Source organism: Apteryx rowi, unplaced genomic scaffold (genome assembly GCF_003343035.1).
Source record: "Apteryx rowi isolate R43461 unplaced genomic scaffold, aptRow1 scaffold_0, whole genome shotgun sequence".
In the NCBI taxonomy this organism is placed as follows: Eukaryota; Metazoa; Chordata; class Aves; order Apterygiformes; family Apterygidae; genus Apteryx; species Apteryx rowi.
In genome coordinates, this window is record NW_020447195.1 from 8,428,610 (window position 1) to 8,449,855 (window position 21,246).

At 36.8% G+C, this 21,246-nt stretch overlaps 1 protein-coding gene across 4 annotated transcripts in view; it reads left to right on the forward strand.

Annotated features, from left to right (window-relative positions):
• OSBPL2 (oxysterol binding protein like 2) overlaps positions 1-21,092 on the forward strand; it is a 42,958-nt gene extending 21,866 nt beyond the window's left edge. For 3 of the 4 annotated variants that reach the window (XM_026080062.1, XM_026079893.1, XM_026079973.1), the window contains 12 exons: positions 1,560-1,707; positions 1,962-2,037; positions 3,719-3,853; positions 4,948-5,045; positions 5,760-5,942; positions 8,514-8,621; positions 10,019-10,108; positions 10,793-10,916; positions 14,034-14,162; positions 14,726-14,849; positions 15,497-15,587; positions 16,833-17,306. In XM_026080062.1, the coding sequence (XP_025935847.1) occupies positions 1,560-1,707; positions 1,962-2,037; positions 3,719-3,853; positions 4,948-5,045; positions 5,760-5,942; positions 8,514-8,621; positions 10,019-10,108; positions 10,793-10,916; positions 14,034-14,162; positions 14,726-14,849; positions 15,497-15,587; positions 16,833-16,935 (1,409 nt within the window). In that variant the 3' untranslated portion in view covers positions 16,936-17,306. Of the gene's footprint in view, positions 1-1,559; positions 1,708-1,961; positions 2,038-3,718; positions 3,854-4,947; positions 5,046-5,759; positions 5,943-8,513; positions 8,622-10,018; positions 10,109-10,792; positions 10,917-14,033; positions 14,163-14,725; positions 14,850-15,496; positions 15,588-16,832 lie in introns of all 4 variants that reach the window. The other variant, XM_026079807.1, reaches the window with a different exon arrangement.
• Positions 21,093-21,246: the final 154 nt, after the last annotated feature.

Here is a 21,246-nt window from a genome sequence, read left to right on the forward strand (position 1 = left end):
CCCCCCCCTTCTGTCCTGGGCTTATCTCGTGTCCATCTCTGTAATGAAGGATGAGGTTGCATTGCAGCCTTTCTTTCAGTGTTGACTTTAAGTAATTTTCCTGGGGATATCAAGATAGAAAGAAGTGTGACCTGATATTTGATGTCGTCTTGTCATGCTGTTATTGGCTGGAGTTGTACCTGTGTGTTTATGCAAAAACAGGGTTTTGTGTACTCAAGCACTGAAAGTGCAGTGGTTGAAGACTTTACTCTGATGTGTTTGGATTCTTTTATGGGAAGTTTCCTTTTTCTTAGACTTTTTCTTTTTTTTTAAAGGAGTCCAAAACTGCTTTTTTTTAGATGCATGTAAATTGTTTAAGGAATCTGCACTTGCAATCATTAATTCCAATGCAYGGAATCCAGTTGTTCCTTAGACATGTGCAAATGTGTGTCTGCATATATGTATGTGTGTATATATATATACACACATATGTTTTTACAATTTTCTTACTTCATAGTGATGATTTATTTTTGCATACACTTTTTTCTAACTGAAAAATGAGTAGTTGTTTGACTACAGAAGCTTGTGTTCCTGTAGATTCCTGTTGATTTAACTTTTTTGATAATTAAAGCTGTTCAAGGCATGTTTTTATTGTGGATACCAGCATTTAGCTATAACAATATTTCCAATAGCTTTTTTCCCAGGTATTTCCACTTCACAAGTGGATAGAGTTAAGTTGTAGGAAATGGAGCCACTTATTCCAGGTCATACTTTGGGTCGCTTGTAGAGCTCAGTGAATGATTCATCTGGGTTTCCACAGGTTTCTGCTGTAACCATTAGGAAAGTAATACGTGCTTTGTACAAATGGATGGCAAAAAGAAGTTAGGTATCTTAAACTTCTGTTGCTGTAATATCCTGGTTGTTTGCCATTGAATTATGATACAGCCTTTTCCCTTTTTCATATGTATTTTTTTTCTTCCTTATCTCTTAGCAGTATGAGTAGTCAAGCTTTTTTTTATTTTTTAAGGTCTTTGAGAAAAAACATGTAAGTGAACAAAATTATCATAATCGCACTGCAGCTCTGAAGAAGAGAACAATATACCTAATCTGATTAGGAGCTATTGAAGAACTCATAAGATTCTAAATTGGTTTTATATTCAGCAGCATAAAAAATTAGTTGAGGATGCTTGATTCTAATGCAGTACTTGTCTCTAAATACTCTTGGAAATTAGGTCACTTAATAAAGGTTCTTCACTCTGATATTTTAAAAATAAAATAACCTGGTATGAGTGTACTTCTGCTATGAGAGTTTAAAAAATGTGAGTGGCACTCTGTGGGAGTGATAAGGCTCCTAGGAAAACTATTGTATTATTATTTGAGGGTGACAGAGCACTGGAACAGGTTGCCCAGGGAGGTTGTGGAGTCTCTTTCTCTGGAGATATTCAAAACACGCCTGGACGCAATCCTGTGCAACGTGTTCTAGGTGACCCTGCTTGAGCAGGGGGGTTGGACTAGATGATCTCCAGAGGTCCCTTCCAACCTCAGCGATTCTGTGATATTATTATTATTTTTTTAAACAGGCTTTGATTCTGACAATTCTTCAGGGGACTTTTCAGAAGCAAATCATAAAGCTGCAGAAATGCTTGATCTAGATCCACACCAAAGCAATAGGACTGGAAAACATAATGGAGAGACAGAGATTCAAGAAAATGGAATTAAGAGACACAGGTAAACACATAGTAATGCATAGTAAAGAAGAAATGTGTATGTGCTGGCTCACTATCTTTTGGGGCATTGAAGGCTCTTACCATTGGAAGAGGTCATTTTTCTGGAACTCCAAAGACAATTCACTTGTCTGCCTCTTCTGTCAGCTATAGAGCAATGCTTTGCTGCTTTTGTGAAGTACTTCAAGACCTACAAATGAATATGTCCCTTCATTTAAGGGACTGATAGTGATAATTGTTGTTTTTTCCCTATTACAGGACATCATTACCTGCCCCGATGTTTTCTAGAAGTGATTTTAGTGTGTGGAGCATATTAAAAAAATGCATTGGACTGGTAAGTTAATTTGGATGAACTGTGCTGCTGTTAGGTATCCTAGCTTCAACTGGTTAATTTTATTGTTTAAAACTTGGACACAGAAGAATACCTGATGCATTTTTCATTTGTAGGGATCATCGTAAACTGCAGCTCTTTAAATCTCAGCATCCATTTAGTAAATGGAACTGTTTCCTTCCTTGAGTTAGCTGTTGGAGCACATGGACTGGYGTTTCTTGTGCTGTCTGATGAGTACTAGTCTAAAGCCCTTAGAAATAGTCACATATGGTTTGATTGACACAACCCTCTGTTTTTCACTTTTTTTACTCTGTACTTAGCAGAATTTAATTTGAGGCTTTATTTTGATTTTTTTCATAATCAAACCAGTATGATACCCCAAGAAAAATTGCTTTCCTCTGATTTAGGGGATAGAAGTGTTTGGGATCTGTAAGTGTTTCTTCTGACAGAGGCTGGTGTGTAGGTTTGGGCTGTTAATCGTGTGTTGTAATTGGGTCACAAGATTTATTCCTGGAGTCAGGAACGGACCTTTACGTTGGTCTTCRTTGTTAAAGGAGCTGAGTGCCATCATTGATCTATTGGCCATCATTACTCTTTTCCTTTAATCCTTTCAGAACTGGGTTTCATGTTTCACTACTTCATTTTTATTAGGAATGAAAATGAGGTTCTAGACTGGAGAGCCTTGCTACCATAGCTGCTTTTTAGAAGTATTAAGCAATTACATTCATATCTAGTCTAGGTCTGCCCATACAGTCCTTTGAGTGCAACACACAAGTCAGCAAGCCCTTTCGCTAGCTTAACTTGTGTCGTCTAGGAGCTGGTATAACTGTACTGACAAAACTCCTTTTGTTAGAACGGGCGACGTAGCTGCCAGAATGCTGTATTTGAACCAAATCAATTTACATCGCTTAGGGGTGACATTTTTTCCTTACCACCTGTGACAATGTGAGGAAAACATTGCATTAACTTTATCTGRTGGGATTTTCCGTTCCACTAAGATGTAAGCACTTGAGTAAATGCTTAAAATGCTCAGTTGTGAGTGCATTTCTTCATTAAAACAACCAGAYGTGCTTGGATATAGTAGAAGAGCTTGGGAATTAGGAATCTATGTGAGATACTGACGTGGAATGAAAAACTTTCCTATCTTTGTTACAGGACACAAATAACAGGTTGCTTAAATAAAGCCACTAAAATCTGTTAAAGCAATTTAAATCCTATTCTTTGTGTGACTGTTTCTTTGAAACAGATAGGCTTTGTGTTGCAGAACAGTGCAGAATCTGTGGTTACAGCACTAAAATAGTCAGATTTTATGTAAATAGACATGTGAGGGTTTCAGAGGAAAGCATGGTACTTAAATATTTGTAATGAGCTGGTTGGCATATCATTGCTGCTAAGGATAGAAATTTTAACCTTTTCTGTTTTATGTAGAACACAAAATAGAAGGTAAAGTTTGTCTTGAATTTACTAGGTTAGCTTGATCAAATTTTGAAGAGTTCTGCAGTGCTTCTAGCCTCTTTCATCTGAAATACTTAGATGTATCCTGTAGGCTTGTAAAATGTCTTTTGAAGACTGCTACAGCTAAACTAATTATTTTCACGTGCAACTTATTTTCAAAATTCTTGTTCTTGTCATTTGATAATTTAGTGTTGTGTCTACGAAACTAGCTTTTACTTCTGTTGTCTAGGAGCTGTCTAAAATTACGATGCCCATTGTCTTCAATGAACCATTGAGTTTCCTTCAACGGATAACGGAGTATATGGAACATATATACCTCATTAATAAGGCTTGTAGTCATGCAGATCCCGTGGAAAGAATGCAGGTATGTAACAGCTTCCACCTCCTGATTAGTTCAGAAAAAGTGTTCCTCTCCCAGAGTCTTTTCTTTAAGACAATTTTTCACTGGAGTGCATTGCATTCTCTGGGGTTGATCATAAGAATCCCCATATTGGCCTCTCTGGACAAATTTCTTGTTTCATAGYGGCTGGTATCAGATGCTTGGGTCACTTTCACGCTTGATGCTGTGCATAGATACTGAGGCAAAAGTCTGGTGCAGGAGAGTGCCACAACTGACCATGTCCAAGGGCCTCAACCTTTTCAGTACTGCTTTAACCGTAACTTTCTTCTTGTGTTTGTGTGTGTTGTGAAGATGAGATCTTACCTTTAAATTACTCTAAATTGATTTGTTGAGTGGCTCCATGATTTTTTAAATTAACATGAAAATTGTTATGACATAGACAAACTTTATCATTCTTTTGTTCTTCTCCAAAGTGGATTGTTTTGAGGGGTAGAATATAGTATCTGACTAGTCTCACAGTAAGGGACTGGACATGATACTACCAGGCCAGTGTATGTTAGGGTATACTGGTATTGCTCATAGCTCTATTTTAGTTAAGAGAAATTGGAGTGTACATCTTGTATTCTGTGTTCGTATAACACACACCCCTACTTATCAGCCTGTGAGAGCTTCTAAGTGTCATTTGTACCTGCTAGTAGGATTCAAGAAACATCCCATCTGCATTAGAAATGATGCTTGCCTGACACTTGGAAAAGCAAGACTTTGTTCCCAGTATACAAGTGTGGGGGACAGTCAAAATAGGGGAAAAATAGATCTTAAAAAAAAAAAAAAAAAAAAAAAAAGAGCTGTACTTTTAGAGGTAGGTGGAGAGGCAGAGTGCACCCTGACAAAGTACTAGAGAAAACGATTGCTGGTTGGAAATGAGACGCTTATTAACTGCATCTATTTCCCCGGTTCTATATTATTTAAATCCTATGGCTCACAAATGTGTTAACCTTAAGCAATATATAGTTCCTTTGTTTTGGACGAATAGTAAAATACTGTAATATGGAAATATAATATACAAAAGTTGTAGTTTTAATGTATTGTTCTCATAATCTATTCTTATTTGCTTTTAGGCTGTAGCTGCTTTTGCAGTTTCTGCTGTAGCTTCTCAGTGGGAGAGAACTGGCAAACCATTTAACCCACTTCTAGGAGAAACCTATGAATTAACAAGGTAATAATTACTTTAARTTGGGAACTATTTGTGTTGTTAACAAACTGTGGTGCCAGTTTGGTTGTTTATGCAGTGAAATAAATAAAAATCTGTTAAAATACATTTCTGAAGTGCAGCTATTTTTTTCCCCAGACTAACACACAATCTTTGAGAAGTTATTATAAAACTAAGAATTTTATTTCTACCTTTAGGTAGAGTTTTCTTCGAATTATTCAGAAGAAAAATTGGTCTATATTCTTCTGACAGAGATTTCTCCTGACCAGATACTAGTGGTTAACTAATTTTAAAAGTGTTTTGCTGACATGTCAGATACAGGAGTTAGGTTGAGAGACTTTTAGCTTGCTTAAATGGGTGATATGTATGTTGTGGAGAAAATGACTTCCAGTCAGATCTACTGCTGCCCAAGTAGCTTCAGAATTTTCAACAGTTATTTTAAACAGCTTCAGATGCCTTTCTGGGTAAAAGTCGTTTAGGAGTTTTGATTGTGGGTTGTTTTGGGGTGTAAGAGAAAAGGTGTTCACAGAGTATAGTTTCCTTCATTTTATTGATTGTGCGCCATGGAACTAGAAAAAGAGAAATCTCATGTTTAATGTAAAAATCCTTAAGGCTTTTTTTTTTCCCCTTCAAGTGCCAACTAATTTTTTTTCTGCTGTAATGTTAAAAATTGTTGATTAACCACTCAATGCCCCCCCCTTTTTTTTTTTTTTTTTAAAGGGAGGATTTAGGTTTTAGGTTTATATCTGAGCAAGTCAGCCACCACCCACCTATTAGTGCATTTTATTCTGAAGGYCTCAATAAGGACTTTGTTTTTCATGGATCAATCTACCCCAAACTAAAATTCTGGGGGAAGAGTATAGAAGCTGAGCCTCGGGGAACAATTACTTTGGAGCTGCTAAAGTGAGTATGAGAAAAAGGAAATATTTTTATGCTTATCTTCTTAACATTTAGTTATGTAAAAATAGGTGATGACATCCTATTGGTTCCTCATAGACGAGTTTCTGAAAACCTCTTGTCAAAAGGATTGTAAGGGTTTATTTACAAGTYATTGTTCACTGCTTAATTTCAGGGCTCTCTTGCTGGAATTATGTCATGCTTGCACAGCTGCAGCAATTAAACCCTGTTTTTCTACTATGAAAATTAACATTTCTTAAAAATTGAATGCTACTGAAAACCATTTCCTTGAAGGCACATAAAATTTAAATAAAGAGCTAAAATTCTATTACCAGGCTATTCAAGCCCATTGTACTTTTAAATTTCATAGTTGGTTTTGATCATTTGAAAATGTGTTTATATGTTTTTGTGGAAAGCATCACTTCAGAATAGTTGCTTTATGATACAGGGAAACCTGAGGAATTCATCAGGATTTCTATCACCTATTTAACACTTTTTCTTGTGTGTGATCACCTTCCTAATAAAATCACAAATGCCTTTCCAGATTACTTCTAGGCTTCTTTCTAATTGGTTATATCTCTTAGTTAGTAGCAGACTCAATTTTGAACTCAAATTTTGAACCACTTAATCTTGTGATTCTTATTATTTTATTGGTTTGAGTAGGTCTGAGAACTACTCCAGAACTGAGTTCATAACAAATAACTGTTTAGGTCACAAAATTGAAAGTCAGCCTAAGTGCTGCATTTGTTAACCATGACTGTATTTTCAAAACACGCATTAGAAAGCACACTTCTTCCTCACTCCTCCAGCACATACACTAAGATGCCTCAATTTGTCAGCACTGGGCATGAGTGCCTTGTATTAAATTTTATGCTATGAAAAGCTTTTGCTATCAAGTAGTTCGTGAATAAAAATTTGTACTAAGGCTGATGTGATAAACCTTTTCTTTTTCTTAGCAGTCATTGTTCTAAAGTATACTTGCACGGCTTGCCGTGGAAAATTGTCAGACTTCACTGATCTGCACTGTACTGGGAACTGCCGGAACAGTTGGAGACATTTAATGTTTGTGTTCCATGAATACTCCACGGAAGTAGTAGCATAAGGCATTTATCACAAAAAGGACACTGCTTGTTTTCTATATTTTTGGTATTAAAATTGGGTTTGCAAACTTTCCTTAGATATCTTGATTGTTTACCAGGTAGCATTAGCATTTCTTTCATCAGTACTGAAAATGAGTGAAAATAGAGGACTTTGACTCTGCCAAGCCAGTGATGATAGGAAACCGGTTGTTTAACATTTTGACTACTTACAGAATAGTTTCTTTTAAGGATGTAGAATTGTTAACTCATCTTTCTAAAGCTTTTTACAAAACATGTTTAAAAAAAAAAATGAAGTGGAGAGTTCTTCAATTCTAGGACTTTTCCTTTAGTTCTTCTCAGTAAATCTTGGGGAAAGGATTGAGTTGAGTAATAAATTGGATTTTTAAATGTCATATTTATGGAGCCTGAATATAGTGCCATGGTGTCACACTGATTTAAAAAACAAAAAACAAAAAAACCCCCAAACCCTTAAAAACAAACAAACAAAAAAACCAAAACACCACCACCACCACCACCACCACAAAACCCCCATACTTGGTAATGTGTTGGATTGTGTTGAAGTAAAGGCCTTGGACAGAAGGTTTATTTAAATAAAACAAACCAAAATCCCACTGCATTCAGTGACACTGGAGCAGGCTTCAGGTACTGATGGACTTCTGGCATATTTGTGGGAAACAGCTGCACTTTTAATTTTTTTCCCCTCTGTATGCTTTCTTTCTAATCCCTTCCACAGCTTGCCTGGGAGAAAGGGTCTTGGTGTTAGCAGCTCAGTGCCCTTGTCTAGTTTGCTGACTCACCTCGTTCCCTCCAGGTTCAATAGCTTTTACCACCCAGTGTTTGTATAAAGAATTGTYTAAGTGGGTTAGTCTGACTAACTCTTAAGGAGGAGTGTCTTCATTTCAAACCTTGACAGTGACTAACCTCCCTTCTGGAAGTCTCACTAAAAATACTCATTTTCAGCCATGAAGGCTGAACTACTTTCTTATCACAAAAAGGTACTCTCTGGATTATGGTAGAGGTTTATAATAAAGGTTTTTGTGGGAAGAAGTTTGCAAAGCTGCTGCAGTAGTTGGATAAAAGACTTCATGCATTATTCTGTCAGTCCAGTTCTCATGTGAGCATTGTGTTATATCACGTATGACTTCAGAGGTGCAAATGAAAAAGATGGATTCCTGTACTATTGTTTATGTTGGGCTGGAATTTGTAATCAAAAGCATAGCAACTCTAAAACACTACTTCAACTCTATAAGAAGCAAGAAAAATAAGGGGGATATTGCTTTATTAACTGGCTCTGATGTTTAGATATAACACACTGTTGGTTTATAAAGAAAAGTCTKCTGCTTTTCTGTTTTGAAGTTAACTGTCTGCTGTCCCCAGGAGTACTAAATATTTTGCCCTGCCTCAAATAGAATTGAAAATAGGTTTACGTTGTATCTCAAGTGCCAGAAATGGATTTATTTTTCTCTTTTCTTTACAGACATAATGAAGCTTACACATGGACAAATCCAACTTGTTGTGTACATAATGTAATTATTGGTAAACTGTGGTTAGAACAATATGGAACGGTAGAAATTGTAAATCACAGGTAACACTGATCATGAAACTGAGGGTTGGCTTGTAGGGGCTGCTGCATGGTCATTTTCACGGTTGTTACAAAGCAGATAATCTTGCTTTTTGTCAGATACAGGGCGCTTTCATTTTTAGGTCCAAAGTCTTTGTTTTTTTTCATCTGACAAATGTTTACTATTCATTGGACTGGGCTTAGTATTATAATGATATGAATGAAAATGCAATAGGCTAGATGGCGTATGGGATACAAAGACTGAGATTTTTGTGAGTACCCGTTCAAATTCAGCCCTACTGACGGGGAATTGAAACTTCGTTTAACCCCAGAATAGTTAAATGGGAATAGYTGTTGGAGGCTTGCAATGGACCTCCATCATGTTCCTTGTGATTTGGCACTCTTTGTAGTTTTCATAGCAGAGGAWGTTTTAAATTAAGGGTACAACACAGAAAAATGACAGCAAAGTAGAATAATGTGAATTTAGAGCATGTCAGTTGCTCTGCTAACTGCCCATATATAAGCTATAAAATAAAGGAGAAAATTACCTCCTGTAATGATGAGGGAGAGAATTTTGTGAAAACTGTGCTACTTCTGCCCATGTTTTTTGGTCAATAAATGGGAACTTTAATTCAACAGGGCTGCTGTTTTGATACTTCTTACAATGTCAGATCTACAATTCTTTCAGTTATATTCCCATAAAAGACCCAAGATGGTCTCTGTATGCTATATGCCTGACAGAAACTTGGCCAGATGCCTTACTGGGGGCGATTATCTGCATATGTGTRCAACTCGATGTAAGGAAGATGCTGAAATACAATGCTGGTGTATGTTTGTAAAAATCTTAGTTCAGAATTTCTGACAAGTGCAATTTAGAGAAAACTTTTCAATGCACTTACCTTGGTTTTCCTATGTAGGTCATTCATAAAAGTTCTGTGTATCTTGTTAAAAATTAGTTGTGAAAAAAATATTAATTTGAAATATGGTGTGTTAATGGTGTGGATTAGGCAGTCTGCAGGACTGCATTCATTTTATTCCTAATGTCTTCAGTAAATTTTAGATATACATGAAATTCAGAAGTCTATTCATATTTTCAGTTGGCTTTCACAGGCTTATGATATCCTTACGTCCACATTGTTTTCTTACTGTTTTTTTTAGTTTTGTGTGATTTTGAAATTTGTGTGCCTTTTAATGCTCTGGTCAGATAATAAACTATAGTTAAAGAAAAATAAGTAAATAAATAACTAGACCTCCACCTCCCCCCAATTAACTATACGTATATGAAAGAAACTAAAGCGTGGATAAAGAAAACAAAGTAAACTTATTAGCGTATATAGGGGCTTGCTTTGTCAGATACACAGGAAGTTTTGTTTATTAGGTTCAAAGTCTTTGTTTTTTAAATGTTCTTGTTTCTTTTACAGTACTGGAGATAAATGTGTCCTTAATTTTAAACCATGTGGACTGTTTGGGAAAGAGCTTCACAAAGTAGAGGGATACATTCAGGACAAAAAGTGAGTGATAAAAGCCTCTCTGCTTCTCTGTTTCTGAGCCCTGTAGCATTTCTTTAGTGCTGGCATGGTGACCACAACCAATGTGGATGCAAAGTTCCYGGCAATGTAGATTGTAATCATTTCTGTTCTCTGTGTCAGTATTAAAACCCTTGATTCTAGTGGTTTTATACTGACTTTTCAAGCCATATTAGGAAAACTCTAAAGTCCAGTGGTTTGAAATAAAGGCATCCAGGGAAAATGCAGAGTAGTTGCAACTGATTTATTTTCATTGTTAACATATTCACAGTTCTAGTCTTTAGTTTAAAATACTGAGAATACTGAGAATACAGTTATTAGAAACTTTTAATGAAAGCAAAACCTGTCATGTGGCCCTGGGTCTCTCTCTCTTACTCTGTTGGCTTCTCTGCGCACACACACTCATATTTTAATTGACAAAAAAGCATATGACTAACTCATGAAGATATGTTCTGCGGGACTGAATACCAGCAAGACTGGAAGAAGCTGAACCCTTTTCCTGGCATTAGTCAGATTTTCTGGCTTCTAAGAAATCTGCAAGCAAAAATAAAATGCAGCCAAGTAGGAAGCTGGGTRTTTAATAAGGATCAGAATTTGCATGACTTAGCTTAGAAGGCTTTCTAGAAATGAAGCAGCAAAAGCTAAGTCTCTCCTTTGCTTACTCTACAGCAAAAAGAAGCTGTGTATGATCTATGGCAAGTGGACAGAATGCTTATGGTGCACTGATCCCACCGCATATGAAGCTTACAAAAAGAATGAAAAGAGAGGTGGTGAGCAGAAGAAACCGAAGCCGGTAAGATGTCAGGATTTTTTAGGGAGAACAGATATGGAAATAGGAGAAATGAAAGGAAAATATCTCCTCGTAGCAATATCATCTTTACAAAAGTAGGCAGGTGGTGGTGAATGGAGGGTTAAAACAGTCTGTATTTGGCGGGGGTGCAATGTTAGACCCATGAGATGGCAGTGCACTTTGAACTTGTGTTGGCTTTAGTGAGAGCTGCTGGTATTTAGAGAGCTCACAGAAATAGCATTTGCTAGTGGATTTATCAAAGAAGTCATCAAATATCAACTCCCAAGTTGATGTTGTCCTGTCCTTGAATAAGGAAAGTGGCTTTGTTGCCAACTCCAGACGTGAAAATATCAGGATTTGGGGGTTCTAAAGAAAGAATGTAACTATATGCTTTTTTTTGTTTGTTTAGTACCTTTGTGTTTTGTTGACATGACCTTTTAGAATTTCTCACATCGAGAGGCTTGACAACAAGAGGGTCTAGAAACTCATGTGGTTTTCTTTTTTTTCTTTCCTTTTTTTTTTTCTTCACATATAAGCAGAGTGTCTTGTTCAGTTAAGTTACTGCAAAAGCCTGGTGTTTTATGAAAAATGCAAAATGTTGGAAGATTCAACAGAGGACTGCTGGGTTTCCTGATATCAATAGAAGTCTTGCAGAGCCTGGTTGCTTGTTTGAAATGAAAATGATAGTTTAAAGTTAAGAATGAATAGCTTCAGTTCAAGAGGCTCAAAACTTGGGTTGGGGGTGGGAAACATTTACATGAGAAGAATCTAGATCAACAACAGGCCTTGTTTTTTTGCTCTGGATTCTGTCATGGTGCAGATTTTTATTTTGACTTTTGAAAAAAAATTTTTTTAAATAGTAGGATTCTGTTCAACTTATGAAAATCAATTCTTTCCTCCCCTCCTTCCTGTTGAATTTATATTTAGATGGGGAACCATCTAACAGTAAACCAGATGTTGATATGGAAAGTAGTCTGAAATAGTCTTTTTAAAAAATGAATACTCAAACCAAATGATTTGAAATTAGAATCTTAACTGTATGGARCCATTTTCCAGCATGTAAAACTGGGTCTGTTTAATAGAGTATTTTTTGAATAAAATAAATGAGCTATGTCAGATGGGGCAGAAAGAAAAGAGGAGGAAAAAAATAAAAAGGTGGGAGAGAAGGAAACTCTGACATTGTCCCTCTAGGAAGTTATTGTCTCCAGCTTCSCTTCTGGTGGCTTTAAGTAGTTTCTTATGGTGAAATCCTCTGAGCATTTATAACTTAGCTGTCCATGTCCTAAGACAGTCAGATTCTCCTATAGATCAGGCTGATGGCAGGAACCAAGTATGTGGGAAACAGATTTTCAGGTAGGCTGGGGAAGCTGCCAGATGATCTGTGGTTTGTGCAGTTCAACTAGATCAAAAAGCATCTGGTGCTACAGCTTGTGTTGTCTGGCCTGCTCCTCTGTAGACAGAATGCTTAACTTGTACGTGCTCTGCCTGCCTCTTGGCTTTGTGAGGAAGATGTTATTTTCTGCTATGTTTGTGCTCTGTGCYGTCTCTTTCTTTCCTCCAAGTGTCACAGAACCAGATTGTATTTTCTTCCTAAAACAGATAAAGCCATCACAAAAGTGATTGAGATCAGCAGAATGGTCAGTAGAATAAAAATAAAATAGCAAGGTGCTGAAGTAAAACTCTTCGTCCTGTTTTTGCTCCCACATAAAACTCAAACTGTAGTCCAGCTTTGTGAAACTGCTATGCTGATGTTCATCCAACTTTCTTTCTTTGTAGCGCTGAGCCTGGGAATGCTGGCCAGAACCCTGGGAAATATTTCTTCCTTTTAAAAGCAGTCATTGAATTCTTAGTGCAGCTTAGGCAATGCATGTGTGCATCTGTATAATCTTAGTTGGGGCGTGAGTCCTGGTGTGGAAAGGTGGCTTTTGTTAGGTTGAAATAGATAGAATTGGTCAGGTGTTCTTAAACACTTAATTCCCTAAACTAAGTAGTTATTCTACCTCCCTGGAGGCACTAAGAATAGTAGGAACGTGAGGTGACAGCTCACTCCAAGAAAAGAATGATAAAAGTAAGTAGAATTAAGACCAGTGGTTGAATGTCACACTGTTTTAATGTCAGAGGGTCCTGTAAAGATTCACTTGGTAGTTGGAAGCCATAGTGAAATTTTTATTCAGATGTCAGCAGCTGAGCAGACTGTAGAAATCTAAGTTACAAGGACATCATTGTCTTTTCCAGTGGCAGGCCTAAAGGTCCTCACAGCTTCTTAGAAGAATGTCTGAACTGGGATGTGGGGATAAAAAGGCAATACTTTTCTGTGCTTGAGAGCATAAGAGCTCACTGCACTCCTAGATGAGCTGTAAATGAACTCTTTTGTTGTCCTTTTATTATGTACAACTAAACGGAGCCTGGAATAGGGCAGCTGTGACTTAGTCTACTGAGAACAGCCTCTTGAAGAATACCTCTCTTGATTTTATGTATATCATAACAGTGCATCACTGATTCTGAGAACAAAGGAACTTAGAGAGAAATATACTATTTATAAACTTAAGTACAAAGCCTTCATAGTGAGAAAACTGGCAGTGATAACAGTTATTAGAATTTGGATCATAGGAAAACAAAGATTGGAAGAAGGGCATGAGCATATCTGTTTTTTAATAAAGCATCAAAATTTTTTGCAAGTGATGAAGTATTAACCAAGAGCAGACATGGCCCTATTCATTAACTTTCCTATGTCATTGTGGGAATTGGTTTAAATTACAGTTTTAACTCATTCCAACCCAAAGAAGTAATAGTTATGTAGGCAAAATTAAGCTATGGGGTGGGGCAGAAGGGAAGCCAGAGAGAAGATTCCTGAAAGACATGAATTTACTACTTTTTTCTTTAAACAGAAGGTGAAGTTGTACATAGGTGGTGAGAGACTGTTCAGTGATAGTAGGAACAAGACATTAAGATGAAAATGAAAGGAACAAAATATGGAGTGAGGAAAAGCAAACAGAAGGGGTAAGGCAGAAATCCTGGAGAGTGTTTAAAACCTTGAATTTTAACAGATTCTTCAGCAGTCACTCTGTAGAACTCTAGATGATTTCCCTTTTCCCCTGCCAAATGTTATCTCTGTTTCAGAGTGAAGATGTTATTAAATCTGAAAATGATGAGGCTGATGATATGCCAGAGGTTCAAGACACAGTGCAGTTCATACCAGGCAGTAAATTGCTTTGGAGAATAAATTGTAGGCCACCAAACTCATCACAGGTAACTGTTCCAATCAAGTTGAGTGTTGGAAAAGTGACTTTTCCAACATGAGTAATGTTCAAGGGAAACCCTGTTGATATGTCTGCTTATTGACAGGTTCTGGCAATTCTTGCTGCAGTATCAAAATTATAATATGACAAGCTGTCTGCTTAGTCCCTCTCTATATATGTATATAGACTTGACTATTGTCTTGAATAAGTCCAGAGTCTTGTCTTCTGAAATTGAAGAATGCATGCTTTCATGAGAAAAATTATTTGTCTTTTAGTTTTAGGCTTTTCTTTTATAAAATCATGATATTAAATGTCAGACATGGAGAAAAATCTATTATGGTCTTCTGAAGCAAAGACTGCTTAAAAAATTAAAGGTGTGATTTCCCCCCCCTTCCCCCCACCCCCCAAAAAAGAGCACTTTTGTGTGAGCCAAACCCTACTTTTGGGGTAGCCCAGAGGAGCAGTTTTGACTCAGTGATTACTCTTGGAAATTTTGGTGTATCAATTTGGTGTAGGGAACCCAGTGCCACTTTGCCAAAATAACTTGTGTGTTATCTTTAATTTCCTTTTAAGATGTACAATTTCACCAGTTTTGCTGTGAGTCTYAATGAGCTAGAAAAGGGTATGGAAGCAATATTAGCTCCTACTGACTGTCGGCTGCGTCCGGATATCAGAAACATGGAAGACGGAAACATGGGTACGTGTTTGCTGGAGGAAATATTTTTGTGTTAGTAAGTTTGAGAGGGATGATTGAGGGGAACTGGCTTGATACAGGAACACAGTGTTCTGTTTCTTATTCCTGAAGTTGCCTTAACTCTTTTTTTTTTCCATCCTGTTCTAATGAACATACTTTTGAACAACATGTAAAATCTGTTTCTGACTGAAAAGTCTGGGAGAGCAGATGTGTCCGAGATGGATCCCAAAGGCTACTATGCTGCATTATGGTGGGAAATTGGGGAAATTGGCAGACAKGCTTTGTTGCTCTAGAATTTGTCTGGAAAAACATGTGGAGAACAGATGTGCTCTATTGTTCTGGAGTTTGTCAGGAAAAGCACATGGTGAAATAGTGAAAAACGCTGTTTATTATGTTCAGTCTGTGTTCTTTCCCACTGTCTGGGTGCAGTGTTTCTGAGAGAGAAAACACCAAAATTTCCGATTCTACTCTACATTTGTAGTAGCAACCCTTCTGAAGTGATGGCTTTAGTTTTGTTGACTGAGATTGTCAAATGCTTTCTCTTGTTTAAGTGAATCGTATTCTATTTCTCTGCAGTCTTTTCCCTGTTTTCTGCTTTTTGGGGTTTTTATTTTGCTAAATAACCAATTCTTATTGAAATGTTTTGTTAGATCTGGCTAGCAAGGAAAAAGAGAGACTAGAAGAGAAACAGAGAGCTGCTCGCAAGGAGCGTGCAAAAGATGAAGTGGAGTGGCAAACACGGTAAGGGGGGAAGAAGTTGGGCATGCATTTAATGCTTGGGGTGGTTGGGTTTTAGTGCCTGAAATCTTTTTATTCAAGACAATGTGTGCTTGATTTCCTGCATGACAGCACAATTTGTAGTGTCACTTAAAGCATTYGCTGGGTCAATGTTTAAATGACGTAACTGGAAGCCAAGGTTGCTGATAATTTTGTCCTGGAGAAATTATCTTAACAATAAACGCTGAAAGCTGTCATAATTAATTACTGTGGCAATGCTGTATTTCTTTTTTTTTTTTTCCCTCCCTACAGAGGTCATTTTCTTATGTTAGTGAATAAAACATTAAGTCTCATCTCCCCTATAACTACTTCCTGCCCAGTTTTTGGCAGTTGAGTAGCATGTTGTGGCCCTCCAGGGCTTTTTACTTTCAAACTGTCAGGACTTTTTGGCTTGCTTACTTCAGATATTGCTTTTTGATTGCACATTGAAGTGACTTCTCAGTCATAGACTGCATCATGAAGTAATGTGTGATTTGGCTCCTGCTTCTGGAACCGGTTGCTTGTACAGATGCCAATGCTATGCAGTCAAATGTTGTACACACTAGGCCGGTTTCTGCAGGTGTCTCCTTTAAAGGCAAAAACTTTTGGATGTTCCCATGATCTCATGAAATTCAGAGGAGAAAGTATTTTATTCCCAAAGGCTGGAGGGAACAGCTACAAACTCATTCCAGTTAATGCCTTTGAAAATCTCTTCTAGAGAACATAAAATTGATTTTAGTCAATATGGTCAAAAAGTGAGCATTTGTTGACGTTCTGTGCAAAGTACAGCTCCATTGAACAAAACTGTTTTTCTTGTTTGGACAGGCTTATGAAAAGGATCCTGGAACCAATTTGGCATTCTTTTTAAGGAAAATTATCATATATGATCAATATATGATCAAAAATATCAATATATTCTTTATATTTAGAATGGAACAGCAATTTAAAAATCCATTTCATATCCCTTCTTGACTTTACATTAAAAAAAAAAATAAAGATGAATTAGAGGGTGGTTACCATTACATTGGAAGTTTAATGCCGTACTTCTAATGTTCTAAATATCTCTGGAGAGAATAGGCTTTTTTCTTCTGAGAAAAATCAGTGTCTCTTTACAATGTCTTGTGAAAGGAGTAAAGTGTGTTTTTGTTTTTTTGTTTGTTTCCCCCCCCCCTTTTAATAACTGTTCCCTCTCTTACCTATTTTCTTTGTTTTTTCTCTTTTCCTTTACAGRTGGTTTCATCAAGGCACTAACCCATACACTGGGACTCCAGATTGGCTGTACTCAGGTGGCTATTTTGATAGAAATTTCTCAGACTGTCCAGACATATACTGAAATTACTGAACCAATAGCTCATCTCATCTGGACATCTAGTTAATAGATTTCATTCTAAGCCAGTTACTCTGGTTTTGTTAATAGCAAAAACCAGCTTTTCTAAGTAAATTTTAACAAAAATTCTATCACTCAACAATCGAGGATTTAATTATCACTAACTTTGGATTGCCAAATATTTAAATACTGTTGCATTTTTTCCATAAAGCTGAAAATCATCATGTCTTCACTAATTTTTAAAGGGACCTTTGGTTCTTCATTTTTTTTCCTAGTTTCTTTGTCAGAAAGATATGCTGTATCTGGTAGAGCTTGTAACAACCTTGAAAACTATGTAACTTTATTAAAATAAATAGAGATAATATCCTTGTTACTTAGTACAGCAGTGAAGAATCTGAGTTTTTGGGAACTTGGAATAGAGATGAAAAATTAGTACAGTACAAACATGATTACATCTAGTACTGTTGCTATTCCCCATGAAGAGATGTATGTGAAGTTTTTAGATGGTATGTAGCACTGCATGGGGATTGGAGCTCCTGGCCCCTTTCTGTCTCTCTCTCTCTCAATACGGTTCAATACTTCAAAGACTTGYGGGAACAAAACACAAAATGTTAGCTTCTCAAACTGTAGTTGTCTGTTACAGAATCTTCCCAATCTTTGGACACTGTGAGTATTAAACTGTGTACCTGTGATAAAATTGCATAAAACATAGGAGAAGGGAAGGTTGCATTAAAAAGAGTCTGCTTTTTCTGAAGTAAAATGCTGTTTTTAAACTACAGGAAGCTTCAGAAACAATTGTAGGCATGTTGAGGTGGTTACAATGTAAAATATATTGCTTGCTACCACTTGGAGGCTTAGATCTCCAGCACTACTTTTGGCAGCTTTGGCACTATATATGCTTCTAGACTAAACTTTTATTTGGAAGCACTTGGTAGACATATCCACACACATTCATATTTTGGGGATGTTTTTGTTTGCATGTTTTTCATTATTAGGTCATGTCTGTTCTGTATGTTGTGAAAAAGCAGAACCCATTTAAAGCTGTGGCATAGTTATACCTATTACAAGTTTTCAAATTTTCTGTGAGCACGTGTTGTCATACAAGTGGAATTTTTTTTGTTCAATATTGAAATATCAAAGCCATATAATACTGGAACTATTTGAACTACAGATCAATTACTGTATTGATGCATTCATTTTCCTTCAAAGTGGTACACTTCTGAGAGGGGGAAGGAGGCTTGAAAAATTAGGTCGAACAATTTAAACTAATTTTAATGTTTCTTGTTTTTTTTATGAAAGCTTTTAATCTAGTAACCAGGCAAAACTGCGGAGTGGCTGCAGTGCAGCTAAGTTTACAGTAATTCAGACATTGCTGGTGTTAAGCACCAGCAACTTGAAGAATTAGTGGAAGAATTGATCTGATTGATGCCCAAATGCACTTGTGGTTTCATCCAAAGACTAGATTTAGAATTGCTTCTCCCAGACAGAGGATTAAAAAACAAAAGAAAATAAACATCGCCCTGGTGAAACATTTTTATATGAAAACATGCATTTAAAGATCAGATTAACTTTAAATTTGTTGGGATTTAGTTGCCTTCTTCATTGCAAAAATAAACAAAAGAAATTGTAAAAATTCAAGGCAATAAATAAGGGCATAATCTGAAATGTGCTCATGGCAACTTCATTCTGTTGCCAGAAATTGGACTTTATGCTGATTGCAGTCTTTCGAACATAAAACCTAGACTTGGAAATATGGTGCAGACAATATTCCTAATAAGTATATAGACACTTGGCTTTTAAAAGACATTGCTGATCCTCATGGAACAGCATAAAAATACTTTCAGCCTTTTTGTAAAAATTTAACTATAATGGCTTTTACAGACACTGTACCCCCCTTTCTAAACTCACTGTAAGCAGAATAGGGAACCATTTATGTAGGTGAGGCTTGAAAGGATTCATATATTAAGCTGGTTTAAAATCTCATGAGAGTTCAAAACTTGTTTAAACTAAATAGCATGTCCAATGTTGTATTAGAGTTTTTAAAACATTATGTGTAAATTGAAATTGCCAGAATGGAAAAGTGGTATAGAAATTGCTAAAGAAATACTTTATTTATAAGAAGTAATGTACAGGTTAGCAACTCTCTCCAAGTCATGATTTAAATTCAGAAGACCTAACCCCTTTTCATTATGCAAAACCATGAAAAGATAGTAGCAGCATGTTTAATCTGAAATGCATTATAGCATTTTCATGGATTAAAAAAAAAATTGGGAAGACTTCTAAAATAAGATCATTTAATTATTTTTTTCTTTATTCCCTTCTCCCCTTCCTTTAGTGTATTGGGTTTTTTTGGTAAAAATTCTGTCTTGGTTCCAAGTCTATTCTCTGTATATTTTATTGTTCTTCATTGAAAATATTTACAAAATATCTTCTCATCACTGATGAAAAGTATGTGTTTGGCTGGCCACGAGATGCATACTACAAAATTTTGTTTACTCTGAAAGTGGAAAAGTTTTATTTTAAATGCAGATCTCACCTCAGTAGTTTACCTGTCAAAACATTGATAACTTTGCACCTTTTAAAAGAATGTCACTTTTATAACTTGATTATACACTGACTGTATATAAAATAACTGTGTTAGTATATGTTAATATAGCTATGTAGAGATATCATCTAGAAAGAAATTATAATAAATGCTTAAAACCCTTTAGACCTCTAGATGGTGAGAGAGGGGTTTTTGTAAAGTGCGACTTTCATACTAGGGCAACTGTTTTGTAGGGCAAGAAAACAGTTGGAGATTACTCTGGCTTTATTGCTGAGCCAGTGTCAGATCACTTACATTTTGTATGTCCCTTGATACTTATTAGACAAATATGACTTAAATTAGAGCTTTGACACCCCCCTCCCTCCCAGATTTAGTTCTTTTTCTGCACATAAGTGGACTCAATTCTTTAACAGCTTGTTGCTGTGCAGTACATTGGATATAAGAAATGTGGGATGATACCAATGTGCACTGAGAGCTGTCATGGCAAAGGACACGTAGTTGGTGGAACTGATTTCTGAAACGTGCAAGGTAAAAGAAAGGGCCTGGGAGTCTTGTGGGAGCATTTTAACTGCAGTGGGAGCCGCACAATACTATAGGCTAAAAGAAGCCAGGTGTTAATTGGAGAAGGGGAATAAGTGGACTTTTACTAAAAAATTTTAGTGGAAGTGAAAAATTAACTTTATGGTCATTGTATAGCTTCTTGTTCTGCCTCTTTGAGGCAATGTCATATTGCAAATTGGGAGCAGCTTTTTCAAACATCAAGCATTTATATAATTACTAGTGCCCAGATTAATGACAGGAAGTGTATGCTCTAAATTACTGCTAATTAGTTGTTTTTCTGACTATTATCCCATTTTAATAATTAAAAATCAATTCACCACTCTGAAGTTAAACATTGAGACTTTTTTTTTGGCTGAAATTTAAAAATAAAAAAAAAACATTCCCCCAAATCTCTTCTAAAGTAGAACTGTTGCAAAAGACTTCAGCTCCCCGACTGTAGACCGTTGTGTGTGATGAAGTAGCTGGTCTCTGTAATGGCAGAGCACAAATGCCCCCTCGGGTCCCTCCTAAGTGTAGCCCTTGGCCTCTTCACTGTTCCCCGAGTGTCCTTGTGCTAGACATAAACATATGTATTTGTTTATTAGGCCTCATGCTAAACACTACAATAATTTGGTAATGCACTGTAGCTTGCTCTCATTGAAAACACCTGTGACTTGGGTCAACTGTATGACAAAGCAATATTTAAATTATGTAAAGCTAATAGTTCTAACACCTAATTTGATTCTTGGTATGTTTTTATAGCATGAAAAGATTAAAAATGCTTATATCCTGAATTCCAGTCCACTCTGATTTATACTTCTATGAAGCTGCTTCTTGCCTTACTCGACTGCTGTTTCCCTGTTCCTTGCCCCTGGTGTCTGCCTTGCCCACCTTGCATGAGCGTGTCGATGACAGAAATGCTCTAGTGAAATGGATTTATTTTTATAATATTTAATAACTGTCAATACCCATCTCTCTTAACAACCATTTGGCTTTTTAGAGAAGTCTGTACAGGTTTGTGGACATACATGTTAAACTGTAAAACTGTAAATCTGAATAAAGGTCATTTTGCGAAGACGCCCCGCCTGCGGCCTCTGCTTTCCTCAGCGCCGGCGCGGGGCGGGGCGGGCGCGCCGCCATCTTGCCCCGGCGGCCCCGCCCCGCGGCCGTTATGACACAGCACAATGGCGGGGGGCGGTGCCGGCGCGGGGCACGTCGGGCCGCCCGCGCTT